This window comes from Lepisma saccharinum, chromosome 25 (assembly GCF_977018435.1).
Source record: "Lepisma saccharinum chromosome 25, izLepSacc3.1, whole genome shotgun sequence".
Taxonomy (NCBI): Eukaryota; Metazoa; Arthropoda; class Insecta; order Zygentoma; family Lepismatidae; genus Lepisma; species Lepisma saccharinum.
In genome coordinates this window covers 57,303,060-57,327,606 of record NC_139253.1, presented here as the reverse complement: position 1 = coordinate 57,327,606, position 24,547 = coordinate 57,303,060, and the positions used below count along the sequence as shown (strand labels likewise).

The following is a 24,547-nucleotide window of genomic DNA, read 5'->3' as shown; positions in this document are numbered from 1 at the left end:
GTACACGTATTCTACACCTCCAAAATCGACAAGGAAGGTATCTAACGATACCAGGATGGGGGTGTTTTTCGATATATTTTTTCTATAACTTTTACTATTTTCGAGATATTTGTAATTTAACGCTGGACTTGGAAAATTTTCGATTGATGAAAAAATTGGTTCCATGACGACCTATGTTTATTTTGGTATGGGAGGACAGAGGACACCGAGACTCGACCGACACACTAAACCCGATCTTTCTACGACTATTTGTTCAAAAGTTACGAGTGATAAAAATTTTGGAGGGTGGGCTAACTTCTTACCTCTTGACCTCAGGACCACCAAAACTTGGTACACGTATTCTACACCTCCAAAATCGACAGGGGGGGGGTATCTAACGATACCAGGATGGGGGTGTTTTTCAATATATTTTTTCGATAACTCCTACCATTTTCGAGATATTTGCAATTTAACGCTGGACTTGGAAAATTTTCGATTGATGAAAAATTGGTTCCATGACGACCTATGTTTATTTTGGTATGGGAGGACAGAGGACACCGAGACTCGACCGACACACTAAACCCGACAGGTGGGATGCTTCGTTTTTGGCGCAGCCCTTTGACCTACTTTTGAAATGACTTACGACATTTTCCTATAAGTCTGTCTCCCCTTACGATGTTTTCCTCTAAGGCAGAGATCGTCTGTCAATGGGCCCTCAGTGTAATCTACTACGACCTAATACTAACTTTCTTTTTATGTTTCGCGGCTGTTTTATTGCAGTGACGAACTAAAAGAGCGGGAAAAAAAGGCTCTGAAAGGTGAGTGTCAAAAAACGTACTTTCAAGTATGCATGCTCCAGTAATGTAACTTTCTAAAAACATGTGCCGTCCATGTTTCTATATCGTGAGGCGTTTCTGCGATGATGGCTTTTATATGCGGCTGTGAATGAAGTTCTACTTTTAGAAGCAATAATGCTGTAACGCGGAAGAAAGGATATAGGATTCTTGCAGTGATATGGCTGCATCAAAACAACTGCTTTCTTTATTCACCAGTTCCATCTGTTTCTGCGGTGATGTGATTGTTAAGTCATCCAACAACAGCTCTTAATAATGGTCGCGGATTGCTGTATCCAGATTGTCGTTGCATCTGCGGAAATATATAGATACTCAATCTCTCGTAAACATTCTGTACAACTAAAATTATGTTCAATTCGTCCTCTTTATTTCTCAAAATTTAAATTTCTCTATGCATCTCGTAAGGAAATGTGAGTCCATATAAAATGTTCAATTTGATGCATCCATCTAATTGGTAAATAACCTCTGGATATTTATTCTTCTTCTATTCCTTGGAGAATGGATTCCCAGGACCAGTTTCAAAACGACGTGCTACATGCTCAAAGTATTGTAAAATCTGATGACAGCAAACTGTCTAGAATCTTTCTTGAATACACAATTCATTTCAAATCGTTCGTCAGTTCTTTCAAACGTCTAATAGATTCGTAGCATTCGCAACCAGCATCATCTTTCGAAGGCACCGATATTTTGGTCTGATGCCTTTATTGTCCATGATTCAACACCGTGCATGAGAGGGCATCCCCGATTGCTTGTAATCAAGGGGTCCTGGGTTCGATACCCGGTGGAGGCACTTAGTTGTTCGGATCCTACTTTAAATTGTAGTCCCGATTAGCCTTTCTGTACCAGTCGACCTCGTGACGTAGTGGTTAGCACCAATTAATTGATTTTGTTTATTTTATTTTTTTCCGCCACTTTTGGCTAAACGCGAAGATGAGTATGTGATGATGATGAAATTAATGAAGGGACACCACAAATAACACCCATGCCCAGGCCAGGATTTGAACCTGGGACCCCTGCCTCAACGCTGTTGATTTCCGGTTCAGTGGTTAGCACATGATAACTTATTTGAACCAGTTTAAAAATTCAAATACTTAGGAGTAATATTAACAAATGAAAATTATATTAAAGAGGATATAAAATAAAAAAGTAGGCTTAAAATTTAGGAAATGTATGTTACTTCTCTCTGAGAAACTTATAGTTAAAATATACAAAACAGTAATTTTTTGCCTGTTGTATTATATGGATGTGAAACTTGGTCTGTCATATTGAAAGAGGAACATAAATTGAGAGTATTTGAAAATAAGATCGTTAGGAAAATATTTGGATCTAAAAGGGGTGAGAAGATAGGTGAGTGGAGAAGGTTACATAATTTAGAACTACATAAATTTATATTCATGTCCAGGGATTATTAGATTAATTAAATCAAGAAGACTTAGGTGGACAGGCCATGTGGCATGAATGGGAGAGGAAAAAGGAGTTTACAGGATTCTTGTTGGGAGACCTGATGGTAAGAGACCTGTAGGAAAACTAAAACGAAGATGGAAGGACAAATATTTGGGATGGACCTAACGGAAATTTTGGTAGAGATGGAAAAGAGTATATAGATTTTTCTCAAGTTAGGGGCAGATGGAAGGTCTGTGTTGATCCAGCCATGAACCTGTGGGTTTGAGAAGGCTAGAGAGTTAGTTAGTTAGTTAGTTATGAAAGCACATGCCACTATAAAAAAATACAATCCCTGACAAAAAAAATGAATTAAAAAAAAATGAAATTTATATCCATATAATGAACTTCAACCTATACAATTGAACATTCTTTTTTTAATTTTGCAGGATTTAAATGAAACAGATTATTTTTTTAATCCATCATGAATTGTACATTTGTCAGACATATTAACAAGTTTCTTCTCGACTAATTTATCTCTTATCTCAATCAAGTTAAGTTCTGCTGTGCGTACTTAATTTATTTCTGATTTATCTCCTACATGTACATTTAAAACATCATTAAAGTAGTTCTTCCACCTATTTAAAATAGTCAGCCATTTTTTTTTATCAAGTTTACTTTAGGTTGCCACCCCTTTCTCAATTTATTTGCACTTCTGATACTTTTATTTCAATTTCGTTAATTTTACTTTTCAAGTAATCTTCTAAAACTTGCTGTTCTTTAACCGCCTAAGTCTATTTCTATTAGTGCCTCCCCGATGGCGCAGTGGTAGCGTCGTCGCCTTGTAATCAAGGTATCCCCGGGTTCGATCCCTGGTGGAGGCATGTAGTGGTTGGGATCCCACTTTAAACTACAGGTCCAGGCCCGATTAGCCTTACTGTGCATCAATCAATCTATTTCTATTAGGTTATGCGAACCATGGCTTACTTTTTCTTGATTTATACTTTATTTAACTGCTGATTATATTGCATTACGTACGTGTTCCCTATTCCTATTTACGTCTGTTTCATTTAAATCCTGCAAAATTAAAAAAAAGAATGTTCAATTGTATAGGTTGAAGTTCATTATATGGAAATAAATTTCATTTTTTTTAATTCATTTTTTTTGTCAGGGATTGTATTTTTTTTATAGTGGCATGTGCTTTCATAACTAACTAACTAACTAACTCTCTAGCCTTCTCAAACCCACAGGTTCATGGCTGGATCAACACAGACCTTCCATCTGCCCCTAACTTGAGAAAAATCTATATACTCTTTTCCATCTCTACCAAAATTTCCGTTAGGTCCATCCCAAATATTTGTCCTTCCATCTTCGTTTTAGTTTTCCTACAGGTCTCTTACCATCAGGTCTCCCAACAAGAATCCTGTAAACTCCTTTTTCCTCTCCCATTCATGCCACATGGCCTGTCCACCTAAGTCTTCTTGATTTAATTAATCTAATAATCCCTGGACATGAATATAAATTTATGTAGTTCTAAATTATGTAACCTTCTCCACTCACCTATCTTCTCACCCCTTTTAGATCCAAATATTTTCCTAACGATCTTATTTTCAAATACTCTCAATTTATGTTCCTCTTTCAATATGACAGACCAAGTTTCACATCCATATAATACAACAGGCAAAAAATTACTGTTTTGTATATTTTAACTATAAGTTTCTCAGAGAGAAGTAACATACATTTCCTAAATTTTAAGCCTACTTTTTTATTTTATATCCTCTTTAATATAATTTTCATTTGTTAATATTACTCCTAAGTATTTGAATTTTTAAACTGGTTCAAATAAGTTATCATGTGCTAACCACTGAACCGGAAATCAACAGCGTTGAGGCAGGGGTCCCAGGTTCAAATCCTGGCCTGGGCATGGGTGTTATTTGTGGTGTCCCTTCATTAATTTCATCATCATCACATACTCATCTTCGCGTTTAGCCAAAAGTGGCGGAAAAAAATAAAATAAACAAAATCAATTAATTGGTGCTAACCACTACGTCACGAGGTCGACTGGTACAGAAAGGCTAATCGGGACTACAATTTAAAGTAGGATCCGAACAACTAAGTGCCTCCACCGGGTATCGAACCCAGGACCCCTTGATTACAAGCAATCGGGGATGCCCTCTCATGCACGGTGTTGAATCATGGACAATAAAGGCATCAGACCAAAATATCGGTGCCTTCGAAAGATGATGCTGGTTGCGAATGCTACGAATCTATTAGACGTTTGAAAGAACTGACGAACGATTTGAAATGAATTGTGTATTCAAGAAAGATTCTAGACAGTTTGCTGTCATCAGATTTTACAATACTTTGAGCATGTAGCACGTCGTTTTGAAACTGGTCCTGGGAATCCATTCTCCAAGGAATAGAAGAAGAATAAATATCCAGAGGTTATTTACCAATTAGATGGATGCATCAAATTGAACATTTTATATGGACTCACATTTCCTTACGAGATGCATAGAGAAATTTAAATTTTGAGAAATAAAGAGGACGAATTGAACATAATTTTAGTTGTACAGAATGTTTACGAGAGATTGAGTATCTATATATTTCCGCAGATGCAACGACAATCTGGATACAGCAATCCGCGACCATTATTAAGAGCTGTTGTTGGATGACTTAACAATCACATCACCGCAGAAACAGATGGAACTGGTGAATAAAGAAAGCAGTTGTTTTGATGCAGCCATATCACTACAAGAATCCTATATCCTTTCTTCCGCGTTACAGCATTATTGCTTCTAAAAGTAGAACTTCATTCACAGCCGCATATAAAAGCCATCATCGCAGAAACGCCTCACGATATAGAAACATGGACGGCACATGTTTTTAGAAAGTTACATTACTGGAGCATGCATACTTGAAAGTACGTTTTTTGACACTCACCTTTCAGAGCCTTTTTTTCCCGCTCTTTTAGTTCGTCACTGCAATAAAACAGCCGCGAAACATAAAAAGAAAGTTAGTATTAGGTCGTAGTAGATTACACTGAGGGCCCATTGACAGACGATCTCTGCCTTAGAGGAAAACATCGTAAGGGGAGACAGCCTTATAGGAAAATGTCGTAAGTCATTTCAAAAGTAGGTCAAAGGGCTGCGCCAAAAACGAAGCATCCCACCTGTCGGGTTTAGTGTGTCGGTCGAGTCTCGGTGTCCTCTGTCCTCCCATACCAAAATAAACATAGGTCGTCATGGAACCAATTTTTCATCAATCGAAAATTTTCCAAGTCCAGCGTTAAATTGCAAATATCTCGAAAATGGTAGGAGTTACCGAAAAAATATATTGAAAAACACCCCCATCCTGATATCGTTAGATACCCCCCCCCCTGTCGATTTTGGAGGTGTAGAATACGTGTACCAAGTTTTGGTGGTCCTGAGGTCAAGAGGTAAGAAGTTAGCCCACCCTCCAAAATTTTTATCACTCGTAACTTTTGAACAAATAGTCGTAGAAAGATCGGGTTTAGTGTGTCGGTCGAGTCTCGGTGTCCTCTGTCCTCCCATACCAAAATAAACATAGGTCGTCATGGAACCAATTTTTTCATCAATCGAAAATTTTCCAAGTCCAGCGTTAAATTACAAATATCTCGAAAATAGTAAAAGTTATCGAAAAAATATATCGAAAAACACCCCCATCCTGGTATCGTTAGATACCTTCCTTGTCGATTTTGGAGGTGTAGAATACGTGTACCAAGTTTTGGTGGTCCTGGGGTCAAGGATTAAGAAGTTAGCCCACCCCCCAAAAACTTTGATCACTCGTAACTTTTGAACGAATAGTCGTAGAAAGGTCGGGTTTAGTGCGTCGGTCGAGTCTCGGTGTCCTTTTTGATCTTCCAACAAAAAAACATAGGTTGTCATTGAACCAAATTTGACCCCTCTGTCGAAAAATTTTCCAAGTCCAGCGTTAAATTGCAAATGTCTCGAAAAACAGTGAGAGAGAGAGAGATAGTGCAAAAATCCTCCCCGTTGACCCTTTTGTCGATATTGGTGATGCAGAGTACGTGTACAAAGTTTTTAGAGGTCCTGGGTCAAGGGTGGGCCAATTGCCAAAATATTTTTTTCATCGCTCGTAACTTTCGAAAGGATGATCATAGAGAGCTGGGATTTCTTGCGTTAGCATCGTCTAGGTGTCCTCTGTCCTCCCATACCAAAATAAACATAGGTCGTCATGGAACAAAAAAAATATTCCTAAAATTTTCTAAGTCCAGCGTTAAAAAATCTTAAATTGCAAATATCTCGAAAATGGTAAGGGTTATCGAAAAAATATATCGAAAAACACCCCCATACGGCATCGTTAGATGCCCCCTGTCGATTTTGGAGGTGTAGAATACGTATACCAAGTTTTGGTGGTCCTGAGGTCAAGAGGTAAGAAGTTAGCCCACCCTCCAAAATTTTATCACTCCTAACTTTTGAACGAATAGTCGTAGAAAGGTCGAGTTTAGTGCGTTGGTCTAGTCTCGGTGTCCTCTGTCCTCCCATACCAAAATAAACATAGGTCGTCATGGAACCGAAAATTTTCCAAGTCCTGCGTTAAATTGCTAATATCTCGAATTTTTGACAAACAGAGGTGTCCCATAGGACCTTTGAGAAAAAAACACGTGAAAGTCTACAGAGGTGTGGTTATCTATAACCGCAGCCGTTAGAACCTTTATTTTTTTTGGTTGGGCACCACGCACCCTGGCGGGGTTATAGGGGCCAGGAATCCTAAATAAAAAACAATTATTATTTTGTTTGTTTGCTTGCGTCACAATACAGGCACGCGCGCATATGTGTGTGTGTGCGGCGCATCGTTCCCGAGAGGTTTACAAAGGTCACGATATATAAACATTGGCCGAGACTTGGAAAAAAATTACGATAAGGCGCATTCATCCTTCAAGGATGAGAAAGTTCATTTACTCATCACTGCTTTTCTGCGCTGTGAAACATCGTCAGCGCAATAAATGAGGCGCGGAACGTGGTGAGAAAGTGAGTTTTTGAGGTTTTGGTGCGATTTTCTTAGAGGTCGAAAAATCAGGGTTGGTGTCAAAGGCATATTTGTGACCTACTAACAATATTGCATGATATTATGTTTTGTAAAGATGAACATTGCCAGCATGTGTCCATGGTTTTTATTTCCAAGCAGAAATTACTGAAAATTGTTTCAATACCGCGTTTGAACGTTAACTACTTAATCATTTTCTCGTTTCCTTATATCTTTGTGAAATTTTCAATTCTGTAGAATGTATTAAGAATTGCCAAGGCCAATGGCGCATTCGCTATTCAGATCTTCTCATAATTCCCACAAAGCGTTTAATTACGAAAGCCTGTTTACTACTCTTCTATTCTATTACTGAAAGTCACTTTTTTTAGCTGTAAAGGACACTTCACTTTATCTGTCCCCCTCACATAATTTCTTTTATTTCTTCATTACACGGATTAGATGTGTTCTACCACTGATAAATGTATTGTTTATCTGTGGTTTCAACAACTGTTCGCTTCATATTTATTGTTTACATGTTTGTAAAATTACACTTTAATGGATTAAGTTGTCAAACGTCGCCCACCCACCTTTTACACTCCGTGTCAAGCTGTTGGCTTGAAGCGGAAAGTGAGTCGAAATGATTTCTTAAGAAGCGACGTGGTGAGACGTCCTGTGAACCGTTCTAGAGACATTGCAAACCAACTTTGATTATTCCAAGAGATTCTGTTCTGAAATACTTCTTCTTCCTCTTCCCTTCCATTCCCTTATGAAGTTAAGCGTCGGGTACCTCGTTCTGTCCATCTCATCCACTCCGTCCGGTCTCGACTCATTCTTCTCATTTCGTTCTTAGGTTTTTTCATATTTTAATCCTATCTTTTCTATTCTATCTTCCCATGTATTAATTGGCCTGCCTCTTCCTACTCTACCCTCATCTTTATCACTTGCTTGACTTTTCTATCTTCATTCATTCTATTTACATGTCCATACCACTTCAGCTGGTGTTCCTCTACTACTTCAGTCATTGTCTTATTTTGTTTTAACTTTTCTCTTATTCTTTCACTTCTTATTCTGTCTCTTCGAGTTTTCTTCACTGTTCTTCTAAGATATTTCATCTCTATTGCTTGAAATTTACTTCGATGTTTATCTTGGAGTGCTAAGCTTTCTGTGTCATAGCCCATGATGGGAACTACAATTGATTTGTAGAGTTATATTTTTGTTTTTGTACTGATCTCTCTTTCTCCCACAAAAGTATTACTCATTTGATAATATGCTGATGCTGCCTTCTTTGTGCTATTCATTTTCTCTTGATCAATTTTCCCACTGCTACTTATGATAGTTCCTAAGTATTCAGATGTTTCTACTTTCTCTAGTTGTTTCCCTTCGCATATTATATTCAGGGCTTAATTTTCCTTATCCTCTTTAGTCACCCGCATGCACTTACTCTTTTCTATATTAATCTCCATGCCTTTCCTTTTAAGTTCTTCATACCATTATTCCACTGCTTGCTGAAGTCTCTCAGGTGTACCTGATATCAGTACGATATCATCGGCATATAATCGTGCTTGGATATATACTGGCCTTAATCTCCACATACCTATTTTCGTTCTATGTGTTCGTCGTTTGCATATTTTAGCAACTTCGTCTAAAAAGATGTTAAATAGGATTGGACTGAGGCTGTCTCCTTGTTTTATGCCTTTCTCAATGTCAAATTCACCTGAGTGTTCACCATTTACTCTAATTGTTCCTACAGGATTATTATATACAATTTTTATTGCATTCAATAATCTTACTGGTACTTTCTTTGCCTCCAATGCTTCCCATACATATTGCCTAGGGACTGAATCAAAATCAGCTTTTAGGTCTATAAAAGCTAGATATGTGTCCTTGTTCTTGGCAATTCTTTTTTCCATAATCGTTCTTATAGTATATATATGATCTTGTGTTTGCCTTTTAGGGCGGAATGCTGCCTGCTCCTCCTCCATATCTTCCTCCACCACTTTCCTGAGACGTCTTTCTAGTATCCTTGTGTATAATTTATAAGCGACTGATGAGAGGCATATTGCTCTGTAGTTATTACAGTCATAGCTACTGCCCTTCTTATGTAGTGGGATAATGATATTTTTTTCCATTCATTTGGTATTTTGTTTTCCTTCCATATTCTTTGAAACATCTTGGTTAAATTCTTAACTACTTAAACACCTCCATATGTTATTAATTCTGGATTTATTTCATCTGATCCTGCTGCTTTTTCTGTCTTCATCAGTTCTATTGCTATTTGTAATTCATCTTCCTTTATTTCCCCTTCTATATCTGAGTCTTGTACCTCCATGTATGGTCCATATATCACCCCTACCTCCTCTGGGTTATTATTTTCTTTCGGGAATTTTTTACTATAGTGTTTCCGCCATACATCCAACACATCCTTTTTTTCTGTGTTCAATTTATCTCCATCTTTAATAGTTCTTATTGTTTTTCCATATTTTCCTCTCAAGTTCTTTACAACTTTCCAAAATTGCCTTGTATTCTTTTCTCTAGCTTTCTCTTCAACCATAATTCTCTGAATGAACTTTCATAATATAATAAAATCTTGTAAGATGTAAAAAAAATATATTGTACCAACGAAAGACAAACAAAGATAAAAGACAGATATGGAGTTGCTTGTAATAATTTTTCAGAATGTGAGTTTCTGAAAAATTTCCCTGAAACATATAATGTCAAGAAACCTTCACCAGGGCAATCTTGAATGTCTCATAGTGTAACACTTGGCGAATACAGTCGAGCAATATCTACAATGACATGTTAATAACGTTTCTCGTTCACTAAATGAGATGGTTCTGTCTTAAATAAACCATTCACGATAGCCCCAAAAACCATTCACGATAGCCCCACGAACCGTTGGCTATAGCCCCACGATAGCCCCACGGACTATTTCCGGCAAGTTTAGGTTAGGTTGGGTTAGGTTAGGTAAGCATAGTTAAAAAAAAATTCTCGTAACAAAAGGCACGTTTGGAAACACTGACGAGACTGCGTGATTTTCGACGCTCTTGCCATCTGCAGGTACATAATGGAAACAACGGCATAATGTCGCTTTGCACAAAATGCAAGTTTATTATATGAAAAGGGCTTATTTCTTCTTGTACAGCATTCTACGGTGAGAAAATACGTCCACGAACTTTCAAAATGCTACAGAAACTCATTTCCGTAAGTAGTTTCTTCTGTAAAAATGAAGAAATGTGTCTCCGATATAACAGACATTTAACATCACGAAGACGACCATGAGTAATGATATGATGAATGGATGAAGGACACTCACAAGAGACACACATGCCCAGGCTGAGATTCGAACCCGGGACCGCTGGTGGCGTAGTGGGCTGTGCTAACCATTCCGCCACAGAGGTAAAGGTGAGTTAAGGTTACCGTGCATATAGAGTCGTGCCCTGAAAACACATTCAAGGGTAGCGGTTGTAGTTCCAGACACATTCTCGATCTCGGCCATTTGAAGGTGATATGATGATCACCATTCTCCGGCCGCCGTTATCTCCAGAGTTGCCTCCATGTACCCATTGATTTGAGGAGGGGTGAGTCCCAGAGCCGCTTTATGTGGGGGCATGGCCGGAAAAATTCCCATGTTAGATCCCAGAAATCCCTGGTCTCCCTCGTGGGAGACACAGAGCTCGGCCCAGAAATATAATAATATACGGTAATTAGGATAATTTATCTACGTTGGGAGTACATGTAATTTCTTCCGAAACAAATGGAGTACACGAACGAAACCATTTAAAGAAGAAAAAGTAGTTCTGACGCTGTTTGCCAAAGTAAGCAAACTAGGAAGCCAAAACTCTTTTGTTGCTTCTCTAGCGTTGGAAATCTAAGATACGTCAAAATTTTATCTGATATATGATTTGTTTGTTACATATTTTTTTTAAATATTTCACATTAACATGTTACTTTACTAAAGTATGAACAAAACATTAAATTTACATGAAAAAAGGAAATAAAAAACTGTGTTAATTATTTTCAAAATGTTACGTTTACGTTAAGCAAACAAAAATTCACAAACAGTACAGAAAATAACTAATCCTACAAATTCTGAAGCGAGATGTAGGCACACTTAACACTAAAATAATATAGTGTTGTCACCAATCATTGTCAGAATCTTCAGACGTCTCAGAGCCATTGTAAAACGTGTATCATTGTATTTGTCCTAACACCAGTTTCATCAGTTCATCATTCATCCTTATCAATTCAATTTACACAATAGGTGGAAATGCTAGATAAAAACAATCAAAGTATGAATAGAATTAAACATTGTGTTGCATATTTATAGTCTGTATTTCCTTTCTATCACCTACAGATATTCATGGTCTGAAGTCACGTTTGGATGACTGTTTCCTCTTATCGTATCTACGGGCATTCATGTTTGACCAAGAGGAGGCCCTGAAAGGGGTAAGCAAAGAAAACATTTAAGTTCTGTTGGGTAATTGTACAGGATGTTCCCAAAGTTACAAGCCATTACATGAAAATGTATTTTATAGCGTGCTGAAAACGTAATCGATTTATTAGGTACATCTCAGATCAGAGAAAGTTACAGAAAGGTCTATCCAGAAACATCATCGTACATTGAAATGTATAAATAGAAACGACACTTCTAAACGTTAGAATTGAGCTACGAAATTTTATGCAACAAGGTGTATAAAGTTTAGTTACATTTAGGACGGAAATTTAAAATGTTGTGGCATAATCTCCAGAAGAGATCCGTAGGGTGTGTAGGTAGGTTGGTTCAGGTCAGGTTGTGACTTGCTGCTTGAATGTACGAGGTGTGGCAATAAAGTTTCCGGACTCATGCTGTAACTCTTTTATTAAAAAAATCAGACAATCGAAATTTTGTGCCCTTCAATGTAGTTCCCTCCCCGATCCCTAGCAAACTCCACGAGGATTTGCAGTGTTGCAGATCATTTTCTGATATGCTGTTCAATACTTGGGTCGCTTTGGCTTTCACCGCGTCCACAAACTCGAACCGAGTACCTTTTAGTGCAGACTTGAATTTTGGGAAGAGAAAAAGTCACACGAGGCTAGGTCCGGCGAGTACGGTGGATATTCCAACACTGGAATGTTGTGATTTACCAAAAACGTCTTCACAGATAGCTCGTTGTGAATTGGCACGTTCTCCTGGTGAAGAATGCATGAGTCATTCTTCGACATGTGTGGTCTCCTTCTTATCACCCATTCACGAAGGATCCTCAAACCATTCTCATGATACAACTGATTGGCAGTCTGACCTTCAGGCACCTAATCAACAACCAATTTTAGCGACCTTCTTGATACTGACTTGAGTTCTCGAAGAGCAAGAGCGACCTGATCGTGGATCGTCCCCGACGCCTTCTCTACCCTCATTAAATTTCTAAAACTACTCGAAAACTCGTGTGCGAAATAAACTCTGATCCCCACAAATTTCTTTCAACTAATTGTAAGTTTCCGTGGCGGATTTCCCAAGTTTTGTGACATTAACACGTTGTTCCACTTTCGAACTTAACATGATTCCAAAGGAGCTCAGATGCACAGACCGCTTGTAACAAATGATATAGCGAGACTCTTCCACGCATGTGCGTAATAGTTTGTGCGCAGGCAGAGGATAATCTACAGGTCAGTATCCTACCCATTTCTTTATTAGGGATGTGAACTGAAATGAATAAGAAAATCAATCCGGAAACTTTATTGCCACACCTCGTACACTACACAATCTACAGAAATAAATAGAAGATTTCACAAATGAGTCAAGTAGCATTGGGCATTTCAATGTGAACACAATCCTTTATTTCTCCATATTTTTATTTCACGAATAGCTTTAGTCTGCTTCCAGGAACTTCTCTGTAAAAACTGGATTGTAAAAATGCATATGTCAATACACAGATATATTATGCAAATTCTACAAAATTGTAAGAGCATACCATCACTTCACAGAAGTATTGTTCAACTCTGTTAAATATAAAAGTCATTGAGTGGATTATATGCATCTAGAGTAAAACACACTCATTCCCACAACACATGTATATGTGCGTGTGTATGTATGTATGTATGTATGTATGTATGTATATGAAAATGTATTTTACAGCGTGCTGAAAACCAATGGATTTATTAGGTACATCTCAGATCAGAGAAAGTTACAGGAAGGTTAATTGTGTGTATGTTGCTTGATTAGCTGGTCAAATTTTTGTGTTCGATTTAATGGTTTTGATCCTAAATCGTCCTAATTGCGAACACATAAAAGCGAGTAAATAATTCGATTCTATGTCCTAATTGCGAGCACATGTAACAGAAAAACCTGTTTTCAAAACTAATAAGGGTAATAACCCAGAGAGACATTGGTTTGACTAGCAACAATAGCCAATCTGATTGATTTATCATGGTCTTCTACTTTATAAATAGTCCATGCAAACTAAAGCAATTTACCATGAAACCTGGTCAAAATTGCTTCAAAAGCTTTTTAAACAATTTCTAGCTCAGGAATCATTGCTGAATAATATATCCAAAATCAGACAAAATCGGACCACGGGAAAATCCCCAAAAACGGATTTCAAAATGGCGGGCTGGCAATTATGAATTTACTTACATTGTATGCTAATTTGTGAATAATTTTTAATATTTTCTATATTATTACTTAAAATTTTTGTTTTCTTTTGTCTTTTAAAAATAAATATCTTCGAATTGTGCGCGATTTGTGAAAGAAAATTGGACAATGGACAAGATGTAGTTAAAATATGATCTCCACGAATGACCAGCATTTCATGTAACTTGATAAATGCTGATAGAGCCGGCTTGTGGATGATTTGCAGTTGCAAGCTATGCTGAAGATTCTCTCCATCATTGCAGCAGACAGATATCACAATTACCTCAAGCCCCTATACCAGTACTTGCAGAAAACTTTGTTTGTTGTCTGAAAATCAAACCTTGCAGAAAATGTTTCTAGGGGGTAAATTTGTGACAAGATGACGTGACCGATTATGTACCGGACTGGGATTGATATTTCTTCTTGTTTGAAGTCCACTTTATGCACAGAAAGGCTAATTGGGGCTGGACCTAAAGTTTAAAGTGGGGTCCAAACCACTATGTGCCTCCACAGGGTATCGAATCCGGGTTCCTGTGTACGATTCGAATCTTACCTCGTGGCATTACCTGCAAAGCAGGTGAGGACTGACACGAGGAAACGGATTTACAGAAATACAGAAGGCAACATGTCTGTTTTACATACATTTATGTTCAACTTACAACTTTTACTGCAAGAATATACCAGAGTTTTGATGAAGGGGAGTGAGCGACACAATGAAATGCGAGAAAGTAGACCAACGGGGGACCGTAATGTTATTAAAAGAGGAATAGAACAACTTCAGTCCATATCCATATCCAAATTCCATTTTGACTCACGTTTCTGCAACACAAGTACAGCAGTTAATTTTGATGAATTTCGTTACATTGGTACGGATATCATTTTCAAAATAATTGAGAAAGATTGTTGTCAAATATTCTGCCAAGAGATTGACAGAGTAAATATCACAGGATTTTCTGCTGCTGCTGCGTCGTGGGCCCTGTCGGTTACGATATACAAGTAGATGCAGCACTCTTTCAGAAAATTACGACTTTTACCACTGGCGGTGTCACTGAAATATATATAATGTCTTACGAGCTTCGATCCTCTCCTCGTGCATTATTCAAATGATAATGTATGTTGAGGAGAGCCCAGAATTCTCAGTTAGGTCATGCAATAATAAAATACACCAACAAGTTTCGAATGGAAGTTGAAGAAATCCTGTGCGCAAGTCAGTGCGTTTTGGATTATGGATCTCTCCAGCATTCCGTTCCATGCCGTATCAGTGGTTTTAACGCAGTGACATAAGACAGGGCCCATCTCCTAATACTGTGTACAGTATCCTCGGAATTCAATCATTGTTGGGTCGTGACATCCGCAAGCTGTTTCTCTTTATGTATGTATTCGCTGGCTCTAATACCACACCCAGTTTTTTTTCTGGCCTCCCTGATGGCATAGCGATAACGTCCGGTGCCTTGTATTTAGTGGGTGCAGGGTTCGATGCCTGGTGGAGGCATGTAGTGATTAGGATCCCATTTTAAACTGCATGTACAGTACTGATTAGCGTATCTGTGAATAAACCGGACCTAAAACAAAAACTCGAAACCACATTCGCAACGTGCGCAATTTATAAATCCTCAGTATTAGACAAACTGATAAACGTAACGAACTCCGTTCAGCTGAGAATTCATTATATTTCCATTCCTGCCAACATTCAGATGTTGAAGTCGTTGTAAGAAAAGCAATGTTTCTGTTGTATGACTGCGAGTCGTCGTCCACAATCGAACTGTGTTGTCGAATGTTAATTGAAAAGATAGCTGCAACTACATAGATTGTTACACCTGAGTGTTTGTCACCTTCTGATTCGTCTTAAATGTACCTTAAATTTCGCTCACAGTTTCAAGTAAGTATCTGGAAGTATAGAGAAGAGACGATCAAGGTAGAAAGATGGAGTTGGTATGTAAAGAATAATTCCTACTATGCTGTGTATCTCTAAATCTTCATTTCCTTCTTAAGATGGTTTGCTGTTCCTGCACGTCGAGGCTTGATGATACTTCACAATGTGCGTACAAAATTATCGATTGTCCTCTTCAACAGCTCGTGGCGAATGGTTGCAATAATATGATGATGACAGTTACTAGCGTACGCAAGATTCACATTTTGGGAGGAGAGGTGGCTGGAATTGTAAAAATGGACATTACCTACGATTTACTGATTTCGCATATTTGGAACTTATACTCAAAATTGAAATCTATTGATAAATTAAAGAGGGATTTGCATTTAGCAATATAGTTTTTCCCAAGTTCTATGCAGCTTTCATTTAAAGATTTTGATTTTTGTCAAAATTTCGGGAGGGACTGTAACCCCTCCACATGTGTAAGCCAGTGTTTACGTTGATGAAGACAATTAATTAAACTTTGTACATCCTTAGAAGTTGACTTTATAATTAAGATAAATTAAAATAATTTTATTTGACGTAATTGTTATTTTCTCAATTTCTATAAATGACTTGTAATATCAAAATTGCATAAGAAATTGTATATTGTTGAAAGATCCCATTCCCTGTGTTCGGCATAATATTACGCCCTTGGTCACTATAGATTATTCTGTGTTGGGCGTAATATTACGCCCGCGAACATCTCTGACTGAAGTAACCTGTGTTGAAAGGAATAATACTTTCTTTGTTGGTTGAACATAAATTTTGCTATTGAAGAAACAATGACCTTTTATTCAGTCACGAATTTCAGTGCCGACAAAGAAGAAGAAAAAGAAGAAAAGAAGAAGAAGCAGTTCAAAGGAAAGTAAATTGTTTTTGTGTTATGCTGACAAAGTGCAAACGTGATTTCGTTTGTGTGCCGCGTTTAATCAGTTGCTTTATGTACATTTTTTTCGGTGTTGCGTTATTTTAACTGTTGGTGATTTATTGTTGGTTTTTGAGTTTTTTAGTTTCTAATAGTATCTAATAGTATCTAATAGTTTTGTCAAATAGGATTGCGAAATGTTTTTTTTTCCCCTCAGCCCTCATACCTATTGAAGATATTGCAATGAAACTTGGCGGACGCATTACGTAAACCGTAGTATTTTTCAAGGTAGATTATAATCGGATACCTATATCCAGAGCCGGTCCACAGGGCTCCAAACTTACCAAAAGGGATTTTTCGAAGGGAAATTTTTCGAATTTTCCCCGATTAGTATCTATTACGGTAGTATTGTCAAACAGAATTGAGAAATATTTTTACCCTCGTCCCTCATACCTATTGAATATATTAGAATTAAACTTCGTAGGTACTACGTATAGACCATGGTATTTCGCAAGGTAGATTATAATCAGGTACCTATATCCAGGGTCTGTCCAAAAGCCCCAAATTTACCAAAAGGGATTTTTCGGAGGGAAATTTCCAGAATTATCCCCGATTTCCCTTTCCCCATACTTGATGCACACATGTGCGTGGTACCATTTGAAAGCCTGTTCTATTCTGAAGAGAAAGACGTGTGAACTATGATATTCCGATGAATCACTGCTCGGTGGTCGAAGTGGATGGACGTGTGTGAATAGAGCTCCACGTTAGCACCCCTCTGCTACGTTCCCACATTTTCTGCCAGAGGAATATAGTTTCTTCCCCCGTGGTTCTCCAGGTTGCAATATGTCGAAACCTACAATTACCGGTGTCTCTAACAAAGTGGACAAGATGGGAAAAACAATGGAGTCATTCCAGGAGCGGCTCGATGTGTTGATAGCCCAACATGGACCAGCACAGAACGATGCCGACATTTACAATCTCTCGCCAGTCTCAGGGAAGAATTTATGGTGTTCAAGAAGACAACAAACTACTCCATTGCAGTCCTACGACGAGAGCTGGATGCTATGGACAAACAAGTACAGAACAACAGTGTCGACATCGACGACCTGGGTCAATATTCAAGAAGGAACTGCATTCTGCTGCACGGAGTCCCCGAAACACCAAACGAGGATGTGGACAGCATCGTCCTCCATGTGCTACACGATAAAATGGAGCTGCAACACCTGAGACTGGAACACGTCGACCGTTGCTACAGAATTGGTCGTCCAAGGAGATCGCCAGCGGAAGTAGTGAGATCCGGAAAACGACCAATTATTGTTAAATTTGTTAGTTACCGCTCCAGAAACGCAGTGTGGAAGGAGAAGAAGCTTTTGAAGAACTCGCCACTGTTAATCACGGAATCACTAACCTCGTACCGGCAGAGGCTACTAGGTGCGGCGAAGGATCGAGTGGGATCACGGAACGCTTGGAGCCAGGACGGGCGAGTGTTTGTGTCACACGGAGGACGGCGCTGTTTGATTGTATCACCTGAGGACCTCGACGCTTTAACATGAACGGAGAGGGTGCCGTGTGAAAAGATTGAAGTGAACAATGATCAATTACATTTTATTATTTAGTTATACACATACCATGCGTGTGAGGAGAAGCAGTGTAAGAAGTGGACCAGATGCAATTCATATCACAGGTAAAAGTTTTACTTTGCTTCTCATCGTCAGTGGCCGCGGTGGCTCAGTCGGTAACGCGTCTGACTACCATGCTCAAGGTCCCGGGTTCGATCCCCGGCCGGTTCAAATCCGGGAACTTTTCTAACGGTGGAAGCGGCCCCGGCGCCTACCCAGCGTCGAATAACATGGGTACCTGGGGGAAACCCTGGGGGGTAAAGGCGGTCAGGGGCGTGATGCTGATCACATCACCCCCTCTCACGACCGGATCAAGAAAGTGTGTGGCGTTACCCCCACACCCCCTATACGCCTTCATGGCGTGGTGCTATGCACAGGGGAACACTTTACTTTACTTTACTTCTCATCGTCAGTTTTCATATGTTGTTTCATGTTAAATTTCCAAATCTTGCCACCCCTGATTAGTCCTGCCTCTGCATCGGTCCAGTGCATTCCACCTTCCCCCTCCGCCGTTGCGCTCTCAAATTTGTCAAAACAACCTTCCCTCCTTCCAAGAAAGTCACCCGCAGGCAGTGCAACTCCGGATGCCTCCCCCTTCCCCCTTCCTCGCTTCACTATCGCCCATGTCAATGTTCGTTCTCTGGTACCGAAAATTGACGAAATACGTCACACGGTAGAAGAAAATAATTTGGACCCTCTTCTTGTAACCGAGACATGGCTTAAGGAACAGAACACACAAATGATCAAATAATGAACATACCAGGGTTCAAGGTAATTAGAAAAGACCGCAAGCATAAAAGTGCTTATTTTACGTGCGTTCGGAGCTAGCGGTAGAAGAGATATAAATTATTCCTGAAGAGATTAACCCTCCAGTACTCGCGCGGGTGACCATTGTCACCCAGCCCATTTGTTTTTGTTACCGCCAAGCAGTGTGATGGAGGGGAGTGGTAGGGGCTTCAGTACCTTCCGCCTACATTTCCAGCTACCTGACTAGTGTACGTTTGTATGTTGTAGCGAGGAGTGGCCCGTGTTATTCCGCTTGAAAGTCAGTTGGGTGACACTTGTCCCCCACGCGATTAACGGCGTCATGAATGCACCCAAGCGTCCACAACTCTGTAATAACTCTCTTATTTTGGACGTATTGCTTGGTGAGACTTCCGATGAGGATGATGTTGTGGAGAATGATAGTGACGTTGGTGGAGATGACCATTTAGATGTCCAGGACGATCTCTTTGACACCGAAGAAGCAGATGAGCCACAAACGGACCAAGTGAAAAATGCCGAAAATGACCTGGTGGCAAATGCGGAAGAAGAATCCAGTGATGAAGAGGACTCCCATTTGCAAATTTATACATGGTAAGATACCAGTTTAAGAATGTAGTGATGACTATCCTCTCAGCCCAGAAATGTACGAACCATAGCTGACAACATTATTTTGCGGCTCCCAGGACCAACTGGACAGGGTAGGGAAGCTCGCAGTGCACTTGATTGCTTTGTACTTTTTAACGTTATTGGAACTATAGTTACATCAACCAACATTTACATGGACCATATGAAGGAGCATTTTAGCCGAGACAGAGACGCCAAACACACGAATGTTGTTGAAATTCGTGCTTTCATAGGCATTTTGCTACTAATTGGCTGTTTTGGCAGTAAAAGGAAAAAACTAAGCAATGTGGGACAACTCTACAGGGACTGGTGTGGAAGTCTGTTATCTTGCCATTAGTGAGAATAGATTTCATTTCCTCATGCGATGTCTTCGTTTTGATGACATCGGAGATGGTCAGCAGCGAAGAGAAATTGATTGGCTTGCGCCTATCAGAGAAGTCCTAGGGCACAACTTGTAGGGCAAAACTTGTGGTCAACGCCTCAATCATTTACAAGTTCAACAAAGCTGCAGCTAAACCACCTGCAAGACGAGAATTCCTGAAATGCTTGGCGTTGGAACTCATAAAACCTCTGATTGAGAGTCTCATCCAGCTTCCTTTCATCCCTGCACATCTGAAGAGAAGAGGAAAGGCCCTTCTTGTAATCGAAGAAACTCCTCAGCCTGAGCGCAGACAACAAGGTAACAGCAGAGGTCGCTGCTATCTGTGTGGGAGGGCAAGAGACAAATCAACCAGAAAACATTGTGAAAAATGTGGATGTCATATCTGTAGTGATCATTCATCAATTCTTCGTCACAGAAATTTTCAACCTACGCATAAAAAATTATTACGAGTAACAAACATTGTTATGACTATACTCCTTCTATATGTAAAATGCAGGGTACGCTTTGGCGATTTATTTTGAATTATAATAAAGGCCAAATTATGTTAATATATATATTTATCGATTCTCAATAAAGCAGTCTTTCAGATGAGCAAGGAGTTTTACAATGTTACCCTGCATTAAAAAAAGTTACGGTAGCCTAAATTTTAAGATATTTTTTCCATGCAAAATTTTGTTAAAGAACGATTTGGTATTTTCTTCAATACAACACCTGTTTCATACAAAAATAATTCAAAAAATACTTTAAGAGTCCCTAGAATAGATTGTAAATATAACAAAACAAAAAAATCCACCATACTATAATTAGTCTTTTCGAAATAAATAAAATACCTTGTGGGTGACAACTGTCACCCGCGCGAGTATCCGTGTTACCGGATGCCACGCGAGTACTCGAGGGTTAATAATATTGAATTTATCGTAATAGTAATCCGACAAAAGCAACGCAGTATTGGCATCTGCGGCATTTATAGGCCCGGTGATATTCCGTACTCCAAATTATCAATCATCAAAGATATTGTATCGAATATATATCACAAAGTCCATCATTTAGTAATCTTAGGTAACATAAACGTAGATTTTTTTAAAGTCAAATGAGCCCGACACACGTTACGTCCGGTCACTTGCTAAACAGTTCCAGCTCTCCCAAACCTTAACAGAACCCACTCGTATCACACACAACACTCAAACCTTAATTGATCCGATCTTCGTAAATAACTTATCTGATTTCATAAATTCTGGCGTCTCTGTACCAGTCAGCAACTCCGATCATTGTTTGACATATGTCTCTCTGCATTTCAGCAAAACAAAGCGTAAGCCCACGTCAATTACTTACAGGAACTATAATGCGATAGTGAAAGACAGCCTCGAAAACGGCCTATGCAAAATAAATTGGAATACGTTAACCCTCGGATGCATGTCACTTTTTTTTTTACAACTTTACATATGTGGGGTCAATTTGACCCCAATGCAATTATGCATTGAAATAGGTACGACAGAGTAAATAGTTCAGCTAATATGGTTTATTGATCAATAATTTCTCTGAATATAACATAGGAAACAATTGACCTTTTATTATTATTATTTAAGCCCCCAAGAAATAACAATGTATGGACAATCCACTGTTCTACATATTAATGGTAGTTACACTTCGCTCGCAATTATCAGAGCTTCAGTTGACCTGAGAAACAGTATTTTAGAGATAACACAATACAGCACTAAACATTCTTCTTTCTAGAACAAATAAATTTAAAAAAATAAAAACAAAAATAATAATAAAAAAAGAAATAAAAAGAAGAACGTGCCGGCCTCTCATGGCAATTAAATACACCTTACTCGCATTCTGAGCACACCACAATCACACTGCTGTGGACCTTGCACACAGGTTTCCCACATCTTCTGCAACTTTCCTTCGTCATCCTGTCCTTTTGTCTTGTGCAAACCTGGCATCTTACTCTTTTCTTTGAAGATCTATCCTCCAGTCTCTGTGCCTGCCTTACTACGCCGCAAAGTTTCAATGCCTCGGTTACTGGTTTCTTCAGGTTCAAGCTTTGGCACCTCCCCCGCATGTGAGGAAGAATCAACTCATTCGCCAATTCGATAAGGAACATACGGCGTCTGTGACTGACGCCTGATGGGTAATCAGAATGCTGTGACAAGTAGCATGTGTATGCATTGAGAACGCCTACATTGATTACATTATACAGGGCCATTGGCCATTGAAGTGTCTGTCTTCTGCAGGTGTATGTTTGAACCAGTTTGTCCATTGCTTCCGCTCCACTCTTTGTTTGGTTGTAAAACTTTATTATTTCTGGCTTCTTTTTAGAATCATCATCATCAATGTGTATGTCATGATGAATTGTGCTGAGTAGAATGACATTCTTGTTTTTCTTCGGCACGTAGCTTACCAGGGTCTCATTTCCATGGGAGGCGAATTGTGATGTGCAAGGCTGTCTTGTCTTGATATTGGTAAGTGCAGGTGGAATTTCACGTTTTTTTTACTGTCCAACAATGATTACATTTCGTAAGTTATCAGCATCGAACAACCAGAAGATCTTGATTCCGTATTTGGCCGGCTTACTTGGCATGTATTGCACGAACTTGCATCTCCCACGGGAAAGCACTAACTGTTCATCAATCATAAAGAAGGCGCCGGGTACCATGATTCTGCGACAGTTTTGATAAAAAGTGTCCAGATATATAGAAATGCAGCCATGTGATCAGTCTCCAGACGTGCAGCGCCAGTATGTTTGTCATCAGATCAGAAGTCTTCTGATCTCTTCGAAACGATTTACTCCAAAGGTTGCTTTGTACTTCGGGTTGGAGAATTTGTAGAGATAAAGCTCACAAACAGGAACATCCCAACTTTTCTCAGTTGGCCTCGATCCGCGCCAAATACATCTGCGCATGCGCACTTATGCAGTGAGTCATGGCAGGGTGGGTGGTTGACATTGAGATGATTGTCTTTAGTTTGGCCATAATTGAACATAATATGTAGGATCAATTTCCCTTTATGAATGTATTCTGCTGTTTTTAGGCTGGGGTCAAAATGACCCCACACATGGAAAGGAAGGGTATTGTTAAAAAAACGTTAAAAATATAATTTAAAATAAATTGTAAGAAATTTATTTATACATGTTCCTATAGCTAAAGTAGCATGGTAAGATGTCACAGAAAATCAGAATTATTTATTTAGATTTTATTATAATACCAGGAAATAAACAGACATTGGGGTCAAAATGACCCCACTCATGCATCCGAGGGTTAATGGAATGTGCAAACATTGAAGATAAAGTGCTTTTCTTCTCCGAAAAATTGAATGCGGTGTTTGATAAACATGCTCCATTGAAAACCGTTCGCGCAACTAAGAGAAAAGCACCCTGGATAACAGAAAATGTTAAGTTAATCATGAAATTTAGAGATAACGAGCTACTGAAATTTAAGCGGACAAATAATTCTCAACATTGGACCGAATACAAGAGATTACGTAATTTCGCAACATCGGTCGTAAGACAAGAGAAAAAAGCGTATTTCGAACATATCATAAATTCGTCAAATGGAAGCACATATGGCAACATATTCAGAATTGGGGTTATAGTGGTAAAAACAAAATCGGGAAACTTCCTCCCACATTAAATGGTGCTAATGTCCTAAATAATCACTTTGTGAACGTATGCCGCAACTTGAAAATAAACCAAGAGAAAGTTTCTCAGCAGTGTGAGCGTTATTACGCTGGCTGTTTCAGTGAGAGTGCGGCTGATTTCAGTTTTCGTGAAGTGGATGAATCCGTTGTCAGAAACTTCGTGTACAAAATCCGATCGAACGCGGCCAAAGGTGACCGCATATCTGTAAAACTGATAAAATTCTCACTTCCCCAAATCCTTCCGCCATTAACGCATATCATTAATTATTCCCTCATCATAAGCTGTTTCCCGCATTCTTGGAAGGAGGCAAAGGTCATTCCCATACCTAAGAAAGAGAACCCCAGCTCTGTAAATGACATTCGCCCCATTAGTATTTTGCCGGTACTCTCAAAAATCATTTAGAAAATAGTAAACGATGAAGTTCGTAAGTACATTGGCGACTATAACGTTCTTCCCCCGCAACAATCCGGTTTTCGTCCTCACTATAGCACGCAAACCGCTCTCCTGAAAGTGACCAACGATATTTTCCATGCAATGGACAAATCCCTTGTAACAATGTTAGTTTTACTTGACGTAATCAAAGCTTTTGACACGCTACCACATAAACCATTTCTTGCAAAGCTACAATATTACAAATTCTCCCCAATAGCACTCAAATGGTTCGAGACGTATCTCCGTGGAAGGCAACAGCGTGTATTAACACATAAACTGTCGTCGCCTCTGCTAGTGAATGCTGGCGTCCCTCGGGGTACAATCCTGGGTCCTTTGTTATTCACGTCAGCAGCTGCTGACTTGATTACGTCAGTGAAATATTGTAACGTGCACTGTTATGCCGATTACACGCAATTCTATATATCGACAGATATATTTAATTTACAAAATGCGATTGCACTATTAAATCAGGACTTGA

The 24,547-nt window shown here is 39.0% G+C and overlaps 1 protein-coding gene across 1 annotated transcript in view; it reads left to right on the top strand.

The window, feature by feature from the left end:
• Positions 1 to 24,547, top strand: part of LOC145978825 (clavesin-1-like) — a 170,052-nt gene that overhangs the window by 18,463 nt on the left and 127,042 nt on the right. The window contains exon 3 of the mRNA XM_083111695.1: positions 11,578 to 11,669. Coding sequence (XP_082967821.1) covers positions 11,578 to 11,669 — 92 coding nt within the window. The remainder of the gene's footprint in view (positions 1 to 11,577; positions 11,670 to 24,547) is intronic.